We start from the raw sequence: 20,048 nt of genomic DNA, 5'->3' as shown, positions 1-20,048 counted from the left end.
AGTGTTCTACTCTACTCTTTAAATACTCCAAAATTAAACAACTGGAACACCGAGAAGAAACATGTAAAGGTATTGTGTGGGGGGCAGGAGAAAACAAACAGGAACACTTTAAGAGTGGAATGTTCCAGCTTATTGGAACGCAAAATATTAGAAGCTAAAAGTTAAATTTGGTACAACTTCTTTTTTAAACAACCGAGAAAAAGTCATTTTCGATCGAACAATCAAGCTTTCCTTTCCTGAAGAAGTTTTGAAAAGTGACAAATCAACAAACCTTGTTAATCTGTACCATCGTTATCGATTTTCAGGCCGCAAAATAGTTCCACTAAATCTCAGGAGGTAGCGCTGGCCGCGTCGCAATTTCTACTATGGGACTTCCAACTAAATCTCTACCTAATCTATGCTGTTAGTCACATGGGTGGTGGGGATTTGATCCCACAATTTCAGCCAATAAAATTACTTCGATTGGTAGGGACAGAGGTCACCTTGAAGCTAAAAATTCATAGTTTCAGTGTTTCAGTGTTATTTTCAAATTTGGATCTAGGTAAATATTTTTAGGTAGAAACTGTGTAGCTGGTAAGTCAGGATTTAGCACTTTAATCCCTAATCTCCTATTAAAGCATCTAATCTTAAATAAAAAGCAATAATCATTAATTATTATCTGTAGACTTATTATGTTATAAACGTAGATACCGTTAAGTCGTCTTTTGTTTATATTTTTATAAACGTCAATATGATTCTTTTTAGGCTAACATGACAGAAAAACCGGGGGCAAAATTTATAGAACGGGGTGCCCACAAAGGAAAGGGCATTGCTGTTTTTACAAGTGGAGGTGACTCACAGGTTAGAATTTAAAATCCTGTTTAAATTCTATCGTAATTCAATTAATTTCAGGGTATGAATGCAGCTGTAAGGGCTGTAGTTCGTATGGGAATTTATCTAGGATGCAAAGTTTATTTCATCAGGGAAGGTTACCAAGGTACGGTACATCTGAAATAAAACCTTGACACTTTAAGAGTTGAATTAAATTCTATTAATAATTTTTATGCCGTGTGTGTAAAATGAACTTTATTGTACGTGTTATTTGAAGGGATGGTTGATGGTGCCGATTACATTGTTGAAGCAAACTGGTCCTCAGTTAGTAGCATAATCCATAAAGGCGGTACGATAATTGGGTCGGCTCGCTGTCAAGATTTCAGGTAAATGACACACTTATTGTTTTTAATTTCAAAGTATTTGCGCATATACGTCATAATTGTTGACATACTTCTGTGTTATTAATTGTGTGGATACATTATTTTACAGCTAATGTTTTCGCAATCTGCACACTGTGCTATTTTTAATCAATTTTAATAGGTTTACTGTGCAGTTACGATAAAATTATTATTTCAACATCGGGATGAATTGTATTTATTGTATGTCTTAATAAGTGACATAATTCAAGAGTTTTTATCGTATAAAACTGTAAAGAGATAACACTTTCATTGTTCGAATGCTGTGTAAATTTATTATAAAATCAATATTTATTTTGTTACCTTTTGGAGATTTTAAATATTCTAACGCAAATTTAAAATCTTATTTTTGCTATTTAAAGTATGTATATGTTTGCAAATAACTAATCAAAGTAATTACACAACGCAAATTATAATTTAACGACTTTTAATATGAACTGATAACGGTACGTCAAATGTCAGAAGATCAATGAAACTGGATACATACATTTTTCCTTCCATATTTATAAAATACTCAATGTTGCGCAATATTTCGACTTTTCTCCTTTTCCTAGGGAGAGACAGGGTCGCCTTAAAGCGGCTAAGAATCTGGTAGAAAAGGGAATAACGAATTTGGTTGTAATCGGAGGGGATGGTAGTCTTACGGGCGCGGATCTGTTCAGGCAGGAATGGAACTCCCTCTTGGAAGAATTAGTCCAAAACAAGGAGATTACACCTGAGCAGAAGGAGAAGTACAAAACGCTGCAAATTGCCGGATTGGTCGGGTCCATCGATAATGACTTCTGCGGTACCGACATGACTATTGGTACCGACAGCGCTTTGCACAGGTAAGACACGTTTGTATGAAATGATTATTTTGGCGTGTTTTACTATTTTTGATGATGATTTTGCAAGAGTGGCCAGTTACATATTGCAATTTATATTCGTTTAAATTAATTATCGGATAAAGTGAAGTAGTGCATTTTATGAAGTTGTAAATAGAACACACATAAAATTAACCGTGATTGCAGAGGTTTTTTTTTTTATAACTGCTAGAAAAGATTGAAGGAAGCGAGCCAAGAATATAAATATTTATTAATAGAACAGCTTGAATAAAGAAGTTTTGAATATAATTGAAGCTAAATAAAATTGGACTTTTCTCATGAAATTCTGTACATAATACGATGAATTTATTCCACATCTTGTATATTTCAGCATATTTTTAACTTTGGTATAAAAGTTTTATATTAATTTTATGGAAGTTGAATATCGGTGATGAAATTAATTTTCGACAGACATCTCAATTTTCTTGAGAAGAAACTGAATGTAAAAATATGTATAAAATATTTTCAACATTTCAGAAACAAATTTAACCGTAACAGAAATATAAAAATAAAATTTTTCGGTATAATAAAATGTAAAAAACAAGTCGAAAATCTGTTTTCTTGGATACCTCAACTTTTTATTTTTAATAATATCGAGACAGCAAGACATCAAAAACGGGTTGAGGTTCCAATAAAGGTTTTCTAAATTTCGAGGAATTTTTATGAATTTTGGAAAACTACCTATTTACTAATTAATGAAGTTGTTTACAAAGCAATTGATATTAATAAAAATGTCGAATTGAAGCAAGCTGCAGTTCTCCGTTAAAATAATTTTTTTTTTTAGGATCATCGAGGCGATTGACGCAATCGTCAGCACGGCCTATTCCCATCAAAGAACATTCATTATGGAAGTTATGGGCCGGCATTGCGGGTAAGATTGATTTACACTAGCGAAACTTTGTCTGTAAGAGACGTCATTTTGAAACGTGCCTTCGTTGTCTACTCACATTTTTTTCTTAATCCTTTCGAAAACAGGTACCTGGCAACTGTTGCCGCTTTAACTTCGGAGGCCGATTACGTTTTTATCCCCGAATCGCCGCCGCCGGATGACTGGCAAAAGCGCCTATGCGCAAAATTAGATCAGGTACAGGAGTGATCGTTCTCGTTCGTACACGAGTTTTGCAGCTAACGTCCCATAAATCGATACTCGACCTCGATTCGCTGTCATGTATTTTTGCTTGTATTCATCATCATTTAGCTTTGACTGATTAATACTGTTGACTAACATGCTGAACTCTTTATGACATATGAAGTCGCACGAGTCGTTTTTAACTAAGGATATTGGAAACGACTGCTCCGCAGCATTGAATTTCAATCGCAACATCGCAGTTTGAGTGAGATATAACCTACAAAGTAAATGTATCTCAAATGTCATTGCCATGCAATGCCTACTGCCTCGAGGCGTAGCTTTGTACCTACTGACACAATGATCTACTAATAAGTAGGTGCTATGAATGCAAAAGTCGTTTAGCATTAGGCAAAATAAACTTTTTAATAATAATAAAAAGTTGTTTTGCCCTATGCGAAACAAGTTGTACTTCTATAAGGCCTAAACCTTCCCTATAGCCATTAGTAGGTCATTCGATACCAGTAGGTACAACGCAATACTTCGCGTCAGTAGGCATTGAGTAGCAATGACATTTAAGATGTGACATATACTTTGTAGGTTACATCTTGTCAAAAATTTAATTTGGGAATTTTCCATTATTTTCGCCCCAAAAATATAAAGATGTTTTTTTTTTAACAAACTGGATCTTTTAAAAACAATGATTTGCTGTAGCGTTTCTTTAATTTCAACTCTTTACAAATATGCAGCTATTATATGAGCTTTTAAGGACGCGTACAAAAAAGTGAATAAAAACATAGCGTGACGTATTAAAGTGGAATTACTTCTATTTTAGGTTTTCGCGCAACGCTTCGAATTCGGTTTTACTTTATTATCCATTATGATAGTTCCGAAACCTGTTTTTCCATAAAAGTAGACAACAAGGTCTATATACCATGTAATAGCGTTGCATACACTGTAGTTAGACGATTTCCAGCTACTTAGCACTGGTTGCGGCGTTGACTGGAGAGGCGGACTTTGTTTTTATTCCAGAGTGGCCGGCCGATTCCAACTGGAAAGACGTTCTTTGCAAGAAGCTAATGCAGGTACCTTTACGGGCGAATATTCTATCTTGTATATATCGGTGGATTACACTCGTGGTTATTGTGGGACTTTTTTTTAAATGTTTTACGCACTTTTCCTTCTTAGCTTGAACGCCGCCTGTGCTGTTTGCTCTTTTCCTGCACCTTTAATTTATTTAATCGGTAGTCGTTCAGTTTTATGCATGTTTTATTTCAGAGACAATATGTTTTATGCGCTGGCTTCTAATTGGGTAATGGCGTATTAGGTGTTATTTAATTTTTATCACAACCGGAAATAATTTAAATATAAAGCAATTCTCGGACTTGACGTCTATTATTCCGACACGGAAACGGTGTACAAATTGTATATAATCTAGATCTAATGCGGGTTATAAAAAAATTGCAGTTATTTGGCCCTAGTAGCTGGAATAACCTGTGAGGCAGATTATATTTTCGTTCCGGAGGATCCCGTGCATCCCGATTGGAAAGATTTTTTTTGCGAAAAGATAATGCAGGTATTTTACAACCCACGTACACCCAACACGTTTTTTTCTTTTTTAGAGCAATTTTTATAAATAGCAGCATCTTTAGACGTTATAGTCGTCGTTAATCGTATGTTAATAATACGTAAAACTGTTTTTTTTATATCAACCGTACGATAAGGAAGTTTCTGTGAAATGTTTGGGTGTGTTTAAACCTTTTTTAACTGATGACATTGCAAGAAACAACTACTCTGCTGACTAAAGCCTGACCATCATTTGTTACGCAAGGTTTCCTTAACGTTTGTGATATGATAAATTTTTTTTTTAGCTGAATGTTGTGTTTGCTTTAGTGTGGCAAAATTACGGTTTTACATTTTCTTCCGGTAGTAGGAATACAGAAACGTACGTCTTTACAAATGCAGTGCATGCTTACTCACACGCTTCTTGTCCAGTAACTTTCACATACCAAACGTTTAAGCGTACGGTTCCCCGAAACTGACTTTTTTTTCGAATTTCGGTACCTAGGAACGAACCGCGGGTCAACGACTGAACATAATAATCGTCGCTGAGGGGGCCATCGATAGAAATGGGCAGCCCATCACCGCCGAAATGATCAAGAAGGTAGTGGTGGACAACCTCCACCAAGACACTAGGATCACCGTGCTGGGTCACGTTCAGCGAGGGGGACGTCCTTCCGCTTTTGACAGAATTTTGGTAATTATATTTGAACGTTGTCTTGATTTCGTTGGTGATTTTAATGAATTCAGGGATCGAGGATGGGTGCCGAGGCGGTAATGGCCCTGATGGAGGCGGACGAGAAGGCCGAACCGTGCGTTATCTCCCTGGATGGCAACCAGGCCGTTCGAGTTCCTCTGATGCAGTGCGTCAAGCAGACTAAGGCCGTAGCTCAGGTATTTCACAGCTAAATGTCTTATAATGTTACATGTTAGATAAAATTGTGATGCAAAGGTGTAACAATGGCGACTTGTACTCCTGAAGAATATCGTGACGTAATAATTACGGATATTGTAGGGAAAAACATCAAATCAAACGTTTATCCTTATACTTGCACCAACTTGTATATTTTCTCTAGGCTATGGCCGATAAGCAGTGGGAGAAAGCGGTTCAACTCCGCGGGAAATCTTTCATGCGTAATTTGGAAACGTATAAGCTTTTGACCCGTCTGAAGCCACCGAAGGAAGCTTTCAATGAAAAGGGCAAGGGAAAAGTAAGTACATATTTGTTTTGTGTCGGTTTTATTTACTCGACGGGTGATTTGTTCGAGAATCGACCGGTGAAGCTGCTCGTTTTGTAATTTAATTTTTTATTTGTGGACGTTTTGTTTTTGTTTCCGTCTTATATACTTTAAATGTTACTTAACCCATTAACGCCCAAAATCACGGTATTTGTAACCCATTTTCAAGCTTCACTGACAAATCAAAAAATGTAAAATATCTTGATCAAACTTCCCTATCTTACTATTTTTGAGTGTACTCTTTCGATTCCTGAGGTCGAAATTGCATTTCCATGTCTCAAAAAAACAAAATGGCGGATTTTTTTTGTGAAACGGTACCGAAAAATTGTAATTTTTTTTCAAGCCGAAAAAAGATGAAGTTGTGTTCGGAACTGTGGGTAAAGGTGGGCAAAATAGTTGTCGTTTACGGAAACATTTTTTTTGCTTAGTACCAATTGGTTTACCCTTTTCAAAATGGCGGAAAATGGTAGAAATGTCGAAAAATATGCGTTTTTTCTAAATAATTCTGATATAAATCGACATTGAACGAAATGTTTTCCCTCAAAGTGTAAAATTTTGTTTGATTGATCATTCTCGGTTCTTTTTCAATGCATTTTACGATCTCAGTAATGGCGGTCAGGAAACTAGGAAAAACACGAGTTTCAAAACGTTTATTTTATCTCATTTTTTCATATTTTGGAGTACATTGAATCGAAATCTGGTGACGGATTATCAAAATTCAAAATGGCGGATCCAATATGGCTGATGGGATATTGAAAATTGTATAATTTGCAAGTCAAAAAAATCTTATTTCATTCGTTATTTTCTATATTTTTTTTAGAGTTTATAAAAATTTATGTATTTTTTGTGATTTTCCAGATTTTATCTTTTTTTTTTGTTCTCGGTCTATATTTTTTAATGATTTTTGTCAAAACAGGTTTTACAATAATACAAATCTGCAAATTATAAAATTTTCAATATCCCGTCCGCCATATTGGATCCGCCATTTTGAATTTTTGATTCAACGTAATCCAAAATATAAAAAAAACGAGATTAAAATGATGAACGTTTTATTTCAGCTTGAAAATGAGTTACGAATACCGTAATTTTGGGCGTTAATGGGTTAAAAGAAAAATCTTCTAGATGCATGCCTTGATTCTTACAAATTTGTAAGTTATTCAGTATACAGGTTGTTTTAACTTGCCGTTTAACAAAACATAGAACTCGAAGAAGTAAGAACGTTTTTCAAATAACAGTTTTGCGGAAACTAATGGGATGTTGAATAAGTTTTCCCTGGTTTTTCACGAAAATTAATGCTTTACTTTAAAAAAATTAGTAAAAAACGTCATTGAAAGTATTGCTACTTTTTCCCATCTTTCTTTTGAGGCGATCCAAGAGACGACCCACGATACGATTTTTTTGTTTCTGCCATCGAAGGAGCTGTTCACACGTGCAAAGACGCCATTCGACGTCTCTCGGCTTCAACTCGTACCGCACCCAATGTCCTTGCTTTCGAATGATTCTTAACGCTTTCAAACGTTTCGAAACTGTTGCGCCAACAACTTCTGCAAGTTCAGAACATGAGTCTTCATGAAGTAGAGCCTCCAATTCTTCATCTTCAAACTGTTTCGGTGCGTCGGAACGTCAAAATCATTATTTTTGAAGCGTCTAAACCAGTTTTTGCATGTTGTTGCGACAGAGCATTGTTGCCGTAAGCCTCGACGTCTGCAGAATAAAGTAGTGCAATAAAATCCCCTGTAAATACTCTTTTTGACGAGAAATTCGACATTTTTAACACTATGGGAAAAAAAGTAGTTTACACTTCAGCGAAACAACGTACACTGAATTTCAAGCAGTTTCGGTAACGCCATCTGTTGGAAAGCAGCGAGAACTTATTCAACATCCCGTTAATATATAAAAATAAAAAACTAACTTCTTAGGGGTTTGCTCGATATGACGATAAGATTTTTCGCAGGGATATTTACGATTTATTTCAAACGGGTTCTGTTGCTTAAAAAACTTGCTTACTTTTTTGGGTTCGGTGTGGGGTTAATAGGAAAACGACGGCTTAAAAAACAATCATGTTTCTTTACATGATTCTCTTGAGACTAATATTAAACTACTGTATTTTTTTATGCTTGCAAGGCTGGTTTAAATAAGGTACTTATCCCGTTTGTATTAAAGTCACTCTCTCATTTATGATGTTACTCGTAAGAAAAAAATTAACGTGGAATATAAACGAACGACGGTGAAAGAGGCTTCTAGACGTATTGTCTCAATAAATGCTAATTGCCTCGTGTAAACATAATAATTTTTTTCTGTATTGTTAAAAATACGTGATGGATTTCCGTGTAATAAATTTCAAAGAAACATTACGTAAATGAGGGACAACTGGCATATATTAGTTTATTTTTGTTTATTAAGGAGACGGGCGGATATTTCGCGAAACAAAAAACGTAAATTTGTCCTTTCACTCTTGCTTAAATCGAGCGACATCTAAGTCCGCATAGTTGAAACGATATATACTAACCTATTTCTATTTATTTTTGTTAGCAAGATTCAATGTGCCGTTCGGTGAGTATAAAAAAAATTGTACGTTCTTGCACACGATCTTACTTTTCAGTACACACACAATAGTTTGTACACTGCTACGCTTTTTTTCGATCGTCAGATCACAATTTTTTTTAATTTTAGTTTAATTGTGCCCTCGTCTTTTCTCTGCTTATAGAAAACGTCGATGAAATAACGCTAGGTGCTGATAAATGGGTAATAAGTGTAATATGTACGTTTTCCTTAGAAGCTTTGAAACCTTTTTTTTATTTACTCGCTTTTCTAGTTGCGGCTTCGTACTTGAAGTAGGGTGTTTCCGACCTTCATTTAATGTTTTTTTTTTTTCTGAATACGGATAGTCTTAGGTACAAACTGTTACTAATCATATTAAAAACAACCATATTCCCTTGCAGCGATATTTTTGCAATAAAAAAATATGCATGTCTCTAGAAGTCATACAAATGGATCTTCCACACTCAAAATTCTCACACTCAAAATGTTCTTTTGAAATAATTTGTATATTTTCAAGTAATTAATAAGAAATTTGGACTTGTTTTACATTTACCAGTTTCCGACCCAATAAAAATTGTGACGATTGCAAAAATGCGACGTATTTTACTTTACTGGCGTTGAAATACGATTATCGACAATTTTTTTCCACTTAAATTCTACCATATTCGAGTATTAATCTCAGCTTCCTCTTTCATGCAACACATACGATAATACAATCGATAATAATCTATCTGTCGGTTACGTACATTGAAACAGACGGACATGAAAATTTGGATGTAATAAAAATACCCGGTATGGCAGCTGTAAGAGTTGATTTCTTTAATGCATTTGACTTTACACCGATAGGAAGTTCAACCCAACAAAATACTTGGTATAATTGATCGACAAAATAGAGCTAGCTTCGTTGTCTGCAATTTCTTGGCCAATTTATTGGCGCTAAGAAATTTCCCACAATAACTTGGGCAATTTTTTGATCCTGATACGGTGTCAAGATGGTAAATGTAAAACAAAAAGTGACCGCAAAATCCGCCTGTTTTTGAGACTCACTAAGTTTTTGAAAAATCAAAAAAGTGAACAGATTAAGAATCAACAGTTGTAGAACCCCAAATATTTCTATGTTGTTATCAAAATAATATTATGAACGTGAAAATATCTAATTTCGTATTTGATACGGTCTTGTCCGGATTGAAAATCAACCCTTAGAGGAGTGAAATCATCCCCTAAACGCCTAAAAATGTAAAAAATATATTAAAAGTTCAATTTATTCACGTGTCAAACATCAAGTATGATAATAAACAAATTTTTAATTTTTTTTTCACATTATTTACAATTTTTGTGTATTTTGGGGATGATTTTACCCCTTGAGAGGGACGATTATTTTTGAAAATGATTGATAATGCATGGGAGTACTTGTGTATAAATTATTCTAATGAATGTATTTCGAAACATTATTTTTTTCATGCATTATAATTATTTTATGTACTTTGAAGCCGATGGTTGAACTTAAGGGTGGTTTTACCCTCATTTTCCTTCGGATCTAGTGATTGTGGGTTATTAACGGTTCAATTATCACGTATAAAAGAAAAAGAAAAAAAATTGTAACTTTTAATATATATTTTGCATTTTTAGGCGTTTAGGGGATGATTTTACCCCTTTAGGGATATTAAGGGTTAATTTTCAATCCGGACAAGACCGTATCAAATACGAAATTAGATATTTTCACGTTCATAATATTATTTTGATAACAACATAGAAATATTTGGGGTTTTACAACTGTTGATGATTCTTAATTTTTTCACATTTTTTATCTTTTCAACCCCTAAATAAGGGTGATTTTCGAAAATTTTCGAAAAACTGAATGTGACGCTCATTTTCATTTTTCATGACGAGTATTTGGATATTTTTAGAATATTTTTAGTAATTTCCCCGTCGTCTCTGTCAAAGTCAAAAACAGGCGGAAAAATGGCCTTTTTTGCGGTCACTCTTTTACAATTTACTTGCAAAATAACTTTTTGAATAGAGCTAGAGCTGAATTACAAATTTTATCATTGTTAATGATTGAACAGGGTAAGTACAATGTACGGATGTTGTAAAGATGTGTTAAAATCTTTTATGAGCGTTACAATCAAATTAAAAAAATTTTGTAAATTTTTCGTAACGTTTTTAGGAAGGGTACACAATGGCTGTGATGCACATCGGCGCTCCAGCCTGCGGCATGAACGCAGCGGTACGTTCCTTCGTACGTAACTGCATCTACCGCGGCGACACCGTCCTCGGGATCCACGATGGGATCGATGGCCTGCTTGCCGGTTACGTCAAGCATATGAGTAAGTAAAGTCGAATCTCTAGACTCGCTAACGATTTTTTTTGAAAATATACAGGGTGTTCCTCTTAAATTTCGCCCGCTCGATGTTTCGAAAAGCAAAACAGACATCTAAGTTACAGAAAAATTGAAAAAAAATAAACGGAATGTGGTTTTTGTGAAAAACCGTAAAATTTTGTGTTTATTAATGTCACTCGTAAATTTGAGGTTGTGCGTAGGGTGTAAGGGGCCAACCTAGGTCTCTCTTTCGGTTTTCAAGGTATAACGCCTTGCCAACGTGCTGACGTAAATATTTCCAGGTTGGTCGGACGTTACCGGCTGGGTAAGCCACGGCGGCGCCTATTTAGGTACTAAACGTACCTTACCGGGCCACCGTATGGGACTAGTAGCGTCGAGACTTCAAGAGTTCGGGATCCAAGCCCTCCTCATCATCGGTGGTTTCGAGGTAAACACGAGACGTTTCCGCTTCCCTTTTTTCTATTCGAGTAAACTTTCAGGGTTTCCAAGCGGCCCTCCAGATGTACGAGAACCGCGAGGAACACGCCGCTTTCAGGATCCCGATCCTGGTAATCCCCAGCACCATCAGCAACAACGTGCCCGGCACCGAATTCTCCCTCGGCTGTGACACCGCCCTGAACGAGATCACCGAGATATGCGACCGTATCAGGCAATCCGCCCAGGGTACCAAGAGACGGGTGTTCGTCATCGAGACTATGGGCGGTTACTGCGGATATCTCGCTACTCTAGCCGGTACGGATAAAAGAAGAGGGAGTTTTTCGTATCGTCTAACAAACATACCTTGCAGGTCTCGCCGGCGGAGCGGACGCGGCATACATTTACGAGGAGAAGTTCACGATCAAGGATCTGCAACAGGACGTCTACCATATGGCCACTAAGATGTCGGAGGGGGTCCAGAGGGGGCTCATTCTTCGTAACGAAAAGGCGTCGGAGAATTACAACACCGATTTTATCTATCGCTTGTATTCGGAGGAGGGGAAGGGGCTTTTTAGCGCTAGGATGAATATTTTAGGTGAGTACGTTGGTTGTTACAGCGGAACCGGGAAAAGTATTTTGCGACGGCCTTGAAAAAAAATTGAAAAGTGAAGTAAAACGGTGCTTTGCGTACGCTTCCAGCTTTTAACACTAACTTTTCATCGGAGCCGTGTTTACTTCATTTTTTTTTTTTTAATGGAAAACTGGTACAATAAATTTACTTATAAGGAAATTGTTGAAATTATTATGGTGCAATATTAATAATTCTTTGCTTAATAACATTAAAAAAATCGAACGCGCAGATGGACAGCAAAGTGGATTCAGTAGTCGGATGAATATTTTAGGTAAGGCAAAATTTATGAAGCTTTCAGTGTGTGTTATCGTGATAGATTGCAATATATGGCATTTTAAATATTTCAAATAACTATTGTTTCAGAATTATATACAGGGTGTAGCAAAAGTACCGGAATGGCAGAATAACTCGGCGGGAGAGCACTTTAGAGAAAAAATTTTCTCTAAAATGCTCTCCCGCCGAGTTATTCTGCCGTTCCTGTACTTTTGTTAGTTTGATCTTGTGGGGGCCCCAAGGTCAAAAGGAAGGGGTCACTTGAGGTCATATCTGAACGTAAAATTTTCCGATTTTTTCATTTTTGGGGTCAAAAGTATAGGGTCCCATTTGAAAAATCACATTTGACCTTGAAATGATCTTCAAGGTCACCATCGAATAGCCAGGGAGAAATCCTGAAACTTTTGTATTTAACATTTTTGTCTAAAATGCTCTCCCGCCGAGTTATTCTGCCGTTCCGGTACTTTTGCTATACCCTGTATACCCTTTTATTACTCAAGTGTGCTATTTAATCGACGCCTTATATTTCCATACAGGCCGATTCAAAATTCAGTACAGAAAATTTAGGGGCGAATTTTTGAGGTCGAAATAAGACTTTTTTTTCCTATAATTGTGTCCAAAATAAATTTTCAAATTTTTCTCTCTAAATACATAGTTAATATGGTACTTATCCAGCCAATATCTCGGAAAGGGTTGATCTGAGATATTTTGACCAAGTATTTTTTTTTTTGCTTAAAGTTAGGGTCAATTTAATTCAAGCGTACCCTTAAAAGTGTCGCCCTCTACAAGCAGTGTCAAAACCAGTCACATTTAAATTAACCATCCTAAAATATCTCCGTACCCCAAGTTTTATGCGTACATTCAAATCTATTTGGAAATTATTCCTAAAAAATCGAAAAAAATAAAAAACTTTTGACACCCCGTATATCGAAAATTAAGCATTTGTGGACACACGTTCATAGGAAAAAATTCTTGTTTTGACCTTAAAAATACGCCACAAAATTTTTTGTACTGAATTTTGAATCACCCCGTATGTGTATTCTTAAATACAGGGTGTCCCAAAATTAATGCAACAAAATTTGGTCACAGAATCTTAGAACAAATTTAAGGGACCCGTAATTTTTTATTTTTGCTAAGTGGCCCCTTCGTTTGGAGTTAAAGTTCCTTGACATCCGCCCCTAAGAAAATAGTCTTTTTTTTATATTTCTCGGAACCCTGTTGTACGAAAATCACTAAATTTGGTACACAGGGGTTTTATGACGTGTGCAATCTGGTAGTGCTACGCTTTTTGGCGAGGAAACTCCTTAAGACACTTTTTCGTAGACCTCCTTTTTTGGAGCCAAAAAAATTTGGTCGCATATTTTTTCTTAAAAATTATTAATCTTCTAGAAAGTCCTTGAATTTTTTTCGTAAAACGCTAATGTATTTCGTGATTTGTATGACATTCTAAATAAATTTAATGTTAAGAACCGAAATGTTAATAAAAACTTCACAAAAACAATTTGAAATTTTAATGAAACGGTTTTTGTGTTTGTTTTTTAATTCACAATTATTTTCCATGAAATGAACGTAAGTTTCTGTGGCCAGGGGGCAAGAAATGTGGTCCAATAATGCCATCTTCCCACGATTCTAACCCAACATTAATTGGAAATCGATATTGCCAATGAGTTTTCTTCAATTAAATTCAAGATATTTCCTTCTTGATAGTGTTAACCAACGACGTCTTCCTGCATATTAAAATTACAGAACCCGTCTCCATAAGTTGCCAGTGTACACGCGGAAACATCGAATGATATGGATGTATTCGTTGTGGAAAATCTCGCCATTTTTTCGACAAACACAGAAATGATAATAATCTGATATCTGGTCAAAAAATAAAGTTTGGTAATTGTGAACGCCAGCAACCTACGATTAACGCGTAGAATTTCATACGAATTACGATACGCATTCAATTACGCTTTGCCATTTTTCTCAAAAACATCGGGTTTTACGAAAAAAATATCAAGGGACAAAAAAGTTTCTAAATTTAATGGCTTTCTAGTGGACTGATAATTTTTAAGAAATTGAAATATTCGAACACTTTTTTTTGGCTACAAAATCGGGGGGCCACGAAAAAGTGTCTTAAGGGGGTTCCCTTCCCAAAAGCATAGCACTATCAGATTCCACATGACATAAAACCTCTGCTTACCAAATTTAGTGATTCTCGTACAACAGGGTTGTGAGATATAAAAAAAAAATTATTCAGGGGGCCGAAACTCCGAAAGAGGAGGCCACTTGATAAAAATAAAAAATTTTGTTGCATTAATATTGGTACACCTGGTATTATGGTTGTATTATACACTACACATTCCAGTTCTGGCGATATACACTTCATAAGTAAGTAAATTACGAAATGAAGATCCTTTCAATTTTTGTTGGAATTTCCACAATTACAGAGCGTCCTACTGTTGACTTTTCTTAGGAATTACTTACATATTTTATTACTATGTCCTGATACTAACAAATATAATCGAAAGGTTTTTTTCCCCCTAATTTTATGATCCGTAATAATTGAATTAATGTTTTTGATTAATGTCAAAATAGCGTTTTCTGTATACGACATTATTTTCCCTCAAATGGTTGTTTTTAATAATACACCCTGTATAAGCGATTCCTAGAGATGTCACAGCTGAAATTTTTTTCGATTTTCATTTTTCCCTTTCTGATTATTTCATTTCTTGATTATTTCATTCTTCACAAGAATATTCCATTTGAGTCTTTCTCTCAGTTTTATTCCTAGCGATCGACGTTCTTAGCTACGATGAGCACTAAGCCGTCTAGGTCATCCGAATCAACAATGTCAAATATCAAAAGATGGTAAGAAATTGAAAATACAGTGTTCGTCATATAAACACAGTTATTTTGAGATTCGTGGTAGCAGAGCTCAAGCATGGCACACCTATAAAATAGAGTGTTAAACCGTACCCACGATTTACCCTCTTTTTCAGGACATATGCAACAGGGCGGGTCTCCGACCCCTTTCGACAGGAATCTCGGCACCAAGATGGCCGCCAAGGCGGTGGACTGGCTGGTGTGCCAGTTGAAGAACAACACCGACGAGGAGGGTAAGGTCAGCTGCGGCGATCAGAACACCGTCTGCCTTTTAGGCATCGTCAAGAGGCAGTACAAGTGCACGTCGGTGCACGCGTTGAAGGAGGAAACTAATTTCGAGTAAGCAATAGAATTCGACATTTGCATTTACATAAAAACTTCTACGTATTTTGTTTGTAATAAAAATACCCGGTACGGCATCTGTAACAGCGATTCTGCAAGCGGCAATTTGTGAACTTGTTGGATGTGGGAGACTTTTTCTTATTAATCGTTTCCCTTTCAGGCAGCGTATCCCGAAGGAGCAGTGGTGGTTGAAGTTGCGTCCGTTGTTGCGTATCCTGGCCAAGCACGACTCGACGTACGAGGAGGAAGGCATGTATATGAGTATTGAGGATCGCGTCCTCGTCGATCCGTTGTACGGCTAAGCGCTTAGGGAAAAGTATTATAGAATTTTTATGAGGCAGAACGAAGCTTAGCGGAATTTTGTTCTGCAACTCTAAAAAAGTTGAACCTAGTGTAATTATATGCTCGCCTTTTGAGCTTGATGTGTAGTAGGTATTAAGCTATGCAAAATTTCCTCGTTTAGTTTTATTTATTTGGCTTTTACGTATGATTTACATAACTATTTATTACGATCGAACTATATCACGTCGTATTTTATCGATTCTCCTTTTAAAATGTTACCGATCTGTGGAAACTGAAGAATATATAAAATTGTTTTAGATAACCACCGAAATCGTTTTTTATTATTTCCCTTCCAAATTTTAGACGTCGAGGGTCAACGTAAGTGATACGAGAGTCGCTTCTATAAAGTTCATTACACTTTCAGCACAACCCGGTTTTACAATACAGAAAAAACTGGACGAGTTGAGATCCAACCCGGCGTACTTCTTAGAAGTCGAATATGCGATGATTGGAATCATGAAGACCGCCATGCAGTTATAATGTGAGTTTTTTCTCCCTGCGAATCATATCTCTGTGATATATTGGCTGTGAATCTGTACAAGTACGAAATATACGCTTTACTCCGTTTTGTCTTGGTAAATTTCAAAGCGGGACTTAATACGGCGGATTTCGATTCGAATTGCGTCGTTTGCACGTAGAATTCAAGGATTACGTCGGGTAAGTCATTGATAAAAGCAAGGAAACGAGGGGGGTCCCAGGTTGGAGCCTTGAGGTACTCCTGAATTGGATCTATATTATAGTTTACAACAAACGTACAAATGTGATTTTTTTTATGTAATATAACAGCGGATTTTTATTTAAAAAATTGTTACGACAGGTGGTGCGGTTTTCCTCTTTACTCAGGTCATTGTGCATGCTGCCAATACGAGTTATTTCAAAAAGGGCCGTGGGAATCTAAAAATTAGTGGGTACGTATTATAATTAAACTTTTCTAAATATCACTTTTTTATGTTTTGACTAAGATCGTTCCATATTTCTTTGAGCATCGGAGTCAACGGAGGCAGATTCATGATTTTTTATTGTTATTAGCATCAGATTTCAAGTTTTTCAATTTTTACAAAAAATTTTCTATATAACGGAGATAATGACAAATTAAGAACAAATTGTTCAGAAAAAGTAAGGCTACAGATAGACATGATATTTTACCCGATGCCACCCTAAAATGTGTTTTAAATTTCAGAGAAAAAAAAACATTTTCTCCCGCACCCTGTACGTGTGGAAAAGTGAAATTTCAGTAAAAAATTCTATTGCTGCGTCTTAACCAAGGAATTAACCAATAATGTTTTTTCTTACTGCTATTTTTTTACACGTGCACACACAAACATGTGTCGTCCAAGATATTGAAACGTAAAAACATGAAACAAGCTGTCCACTCCCAATTAAGAAGACGGAAATAGCCCAAAATTCTTAAAATTTCAGAGAAACGGCAACAGAATAAGAACCTCTCAGGAGTAGACCTCCTGAATCTTAAAAAGCACTTTTTACGAACAGTGTCACGTGTTGTTCATTAAACTCTGTAATTCCATGCGAAAATAACATTAACCTTATGAAGTTTGCTCAACGACTCCACGCTTTATCGTTATAGGTTTGGATATTTGTTAATTTGAGAAAAAGAAAAAACTTTATAAAAAGTTGCAATATTTCACTGCTCTATATATTTTTTTAAGGTGTTTAACCGATAAAGCCTATAACTACTAAAACTGACACTACTTTTTTTATTGAACCCTCGTTTGTGCATTTAAAACTGAATGACCCTGTATAAGTAACGTGAATTTTAAATTCATCAAACCGGACAATCCATTGATCCTGCATTCCTTTTCCTCCCTACGATCAACCCTGTATTAAAAGTTCTATTAACTTGTTACAGATTTAATTCAATTTTTGCCATCTATAAAACTATATAAGTATACATACACTTTTAAGACATACTTGTACGTATAACTTTAAAAAATATTAATTCGGTATTCTGAAGCCACCTGAAAATTTCTTGAATTCCTCTGGAGTCAAATCCGAAAAGTTGTTGATGCCCTGTTTGTAAGTCACTTCCCCAGCGTCATATTTTTTGTTGTGTTCCTCGATCTTCTTCACATTCTCTTGGAAAATTGCAAATCTCTTGGCCTCTTCTTCGGCTTCATAAGATTTCCCATGCTCGTTCTAAAATTTAAAAATTACAGTAATCACTGAATATAACATTTAATCATAACCATACCTTGAAACTGGTCCATTTTTCTTCCAATGTTAGTTGAGCCATGGTAATAACCAGCAAACTGAAAAGGAATACAGCTTTTAAAAGCATATTTGTTGAAAATTTTTATTTGTATACAAATTTTGTAACAATACAAATACTGTAGAGTGCGAAGCAAACACTCAACAAAGATTAACTGGCTAATATGCTCGTACGGACCTTCACCTTGATCAATATAAGCACAAGTGAAAGTAAACAAATACTGAAAAATTACGTAAATCTGTAAAAACATAAAATCATCTTTATCGAGGTGACCAACTCCTCAAAGTGATAATCCGGATCCGGGCCACTTTTATAAAACAAAAAAAAAATAAAAAATTTCAAACACGTTGCTTCATTAAATTACCACTTATAGCTGTTTTACATTGACAATTTATTCATCAATAAATTGACGAAGTTCTTCACGAATTAATTGGTAAACAGTGTGGTTTTCCACTGCTACAGACTGTCAAATTTTTTGACGTATGAATCAGTTCTACCAATGAATCAAAGAAGCAAATAAATTTCAAAAATGTCGCTTTTTCACTCATAATTGTAGTGATACAACAGCGGTACCGTTCTGACACATATTATATAAATTTTAGTTTTTGTAAATAACAAATCACGAAAATTAGAACATGCTCTAATTCGTCAAGAACTTGATGAATAAATTGATGAAGTTATTTGACAGCTGATTTGGTGCATTACACTTGTCCAATTTCTTGATGAAGTCGCTAATCAGTATCCCGCGCTAGCCTAAGGGCCACCTTAGCAAAGCGCATCCCAGGCTGCATAGCCGCACTACCCTACCCAACCATACCACACATAAACATGACACTACCCCCGGGGTTTACACAGACGAGCCGGCGAAGCAAGAAGAGCGCCAGAAGAAAGGGCCCTAGCCGGCGGGGCCCAGCCAGGACAAAAGGAGGTCCCACAAAGCGCCTACACCGGCCGCATTTGCGGTCGGGGTAGACGACGGATGGGGCCCACCTACGAAGGCTGTCCAGGCCTACACGAGATGAGGCAGGATAAAGAGGGATAACCCCCCTCGATCCCAAATCATTGAGGCCAATTTCTAGCCATAGAATAATGGCGGCGCGCGGCTAATCAGTTCATACATATACCGGTATAAGAATAATTTCGTATGTTCGCATCATCGCATCAATACGATAGGGGAATGAATCGGTCTCAACTGATTCTCGTGTCCGATAGTGATATCATATACAGTTACTTTTTAGTACTCCGAGTATTCGTTACTTTTATCTTGAGTACTCGTTACTTTGTATTCGTTACTGAGTACAGTTACATGTATAGTCCGACCGGTAGGATATGCGGCTTTTTTTCTACACCGACTTCCCGCAAAAGTCAACCACAGGCTCGAAATATCCTACAATGTCAATATTAGCAAATAAAACTTTTATCTATCGTGGCTACATCTGTTCCAAGTGAACGTATATTCTCTAAGCTACTAAAACTGACAATAATTTTTTTATTGAACCCTCGTTTGTGCATTTAAAAATGAATGACCCTGTATAAGTAACGTTAATTTTAAATTCATCAAACCCGACAATCCAATGATCCTGCATTCTATTTCCTTCCCACGATCTACCCTGTATTAAAAGTTCTATTAATTTTTTACATATTTAATAAAATTTTTGCCATCTATAAAACTATATAAAAGTATACATAAACTTTTAAGACATACTTGTACATATAACTTTAAGAAATATTAGTTCGGTCTTCTGACTCAGTTCCTAGCGGGCAGCCGACCAGAGAACACGTGTTTTGTGAAAGTGTTGTGCAAGGAGCAATTTCTACCTGCCTTTATTAAGGCTACCTGGAAAGAATCCCTTTCTTTCCTTTTAATCACCGACCTAATCCCCGGCTTAAGCATAGACGCCGTCGGCATCTTTGTTACAGCACCTGTGCCGGGGTTATGCCCAGGTAAGTTTTTACTTATTTATCAGTTATTTGCATTACTTTAGAATACATTTCTTTAAAATTGCGACCCCCGACAAACAATATACCAGACAGACAAATACACCAAAAGACACGTACGCCCCCGTGAGGGGGCATCCCCACACGACTAACACTTACACACCTTCCC

At 36.2% G+C, this 20,048-nt stretch overlaps 3 protein-coding genes across 12 annotated transcripts in view; 1 reads left to right on the top strand and 2 right to left on the bottom strand.

Annotated features, from left to right (window-relative positions):
- The first annotated feature begins 439 nt into the window (after window positions 1–439).
- Window positions 440–15,985, top strand: LOC108907663 (ATP-dependent 6-phosphofructokinase). 5 transcript variants are annotated; one of them, XM_018711436.1, is made up of 17 exons: window positions 440–541; window positions 745–840; window positions 892–976; window positions 1,088–1,196; window positions 1,784–2,056; window positions 2,877–2,963; window positions 3,068–3,176; window positions 5,227–5,415; window positions 5,469–5,612; window positions 5,795–5,929; window positions 8,489–8,509; window positions 10,665–10,824; window positions 11,120–11,265; window positions 11,318–11,570; window positions 11,626–11,850; window positions 15,147–15,369; window positions 15,533–15,985. In XM_018711436.1, the coding sequence occupies exons 2-17, from the start codon at window positions 751–753 to the stop codon at window positions 15,672–15,674; spliced, it is 2,391 nt and encodes a 796-aa protein (XP_018566952.1). In that variant the 5' UTR covers window positions 440–541; window positions 745–750; the 3' UTR covers window positions 15,675–15,985. The 5 variants fall into 5 exon arrangements, with proteins under 5 accessions (XP_018566952.1, XP_018566953.1, XP_018566951.1 ...); XM_018711437.1 differs by lacking the exon at window positions 3,068–3,176 and adding an exon at window positions 4,135–4,243 and having other exon boundaries at window positions 476–573; XM_018711435.1 differs by having other exon boundaries at window positions 476–573.
- A 1,582-nt stretch (window positions 15,986–17,567) lies between these two features.
- LOC108907629 (protein CTLA-2-alpha-like) lies at window positions 17,568–18,350 on the bottom strand. Of its 5 annotated transcripts, none has more exons than XM_018711383.1 (3): window positions 18,306–18,350; window positions 17,924–17,981; window positions 17,568–17,868 (listed from the first exon to the last, which is right to left on the bottom strand). In XM_018711383.1, the coding sequence occupies exons 2-3, from the start codon at window positions 17,963–17,965 to the stop codon at window positions 17,668–17,670; spliced, it is 243 nt and encodes an 80-aa protein (XP_018566899.1). In that variant the 5' UTR covers window positions 17,966–17,981; window positions 18,306–18,350; the 3' UTR covers window positions 17,568–17,667. The 5 variants fall into 5 exon arrangements, with proteins under 5 accessions (XP_018566899.1, XP_018566898.1, XP_018566897.1 ...); XM_018711382.1 differs by having other exon boundaries at window positions 18,324–18,344; XM_018711381.1 differs by lacking the exon at window positions 18,306–18,350 and adding an exon at window positions 18,174–18,259.
- Window positions 18,351–19,568: 1,218 nt separating this feature from the next.
- The window catches only part of LOC108907624 (protein CTLA-2-alpha-like), a 5,706-nt gene continuing 5,226 nt past the window's right edge, over window positions 19,569–20,048 (bottom strand). The window contains exon 4 of one of the 2 annotated variants that reach the window (XM_023454093.1): window positions 19,569–19,676. In XM_023454093.1, coding sequence (XP_023309861.1) covers window positions 19,671–19,676 — 6 coding nt within the window. In that variant the 3' untranslated portion in view covers window positions 19,569–19,670. Of the gene's footprint in view, window positions 19,689–20,048 lie in introns of both variants that reach the window. The other variant, XM_023454092.1, reaches the window with a different exon arrangement.

The sequence above is a fragment of the Anoplophora glabripennis genome, unplaced genomic scaffold, assembly GCF_000390285.2.
Source record: "Anoplophora glabripennis isolate ALB-LARVAE unplaced genomic scaffold, Agla_2.0 scaffold51, whole genome shotgun sequence".
Taxonomy (NCBI): Eukaryota; Metazoa; Arthropoda; class Insecta; order Coleoptera; family Cerambycidae; genus Anoplophora; species Anoplophora glabripennis.
The sequence above is the reverse complement of the archived record's forward strand: the minus strand, read 5'-3'. Positions and strand labels throughout refer to the sequence as shown.

Bases quoted from the DNA above. Each gene is read 5' to 3' on its own strand.
- LOC108907663 (XM_018711436.1), top strand. From the start codon at position 751: ATGACAGAAAAACCGGGGGCAAAATTTATAGAACGGGGTGCCCACAAA. The intron at 2,964-3,067 runs GTAAGATTGATT...TTTCGAAAACAG, and splicing joins GTTATGGGCCGGCATTGCGG to GTACCTGGCAACTGTTGCCG. The intron at 5,613-5,794 runs GTATTTCACAGC...TATTTTCTCTAG, and splicing joins AGACTAAGGCCGTAGCTCAG to GCTATGGCCGATAAGCAGTG.
- LOC108907629 (XM_018711380.1), bottom strand. From the start codon at position 18,010: ATGCTTTTAAAAGCTGTATTCCTTTTCAGTTTGCTGGTTATTACCATG. The intron at 17,869-17,923 runs GTATGGTTATGA...TTTAAATTTTAG, and splicing joins AAAAATGGACCAGTTTCAAG to AACGAGCATGGGAAATCTTA.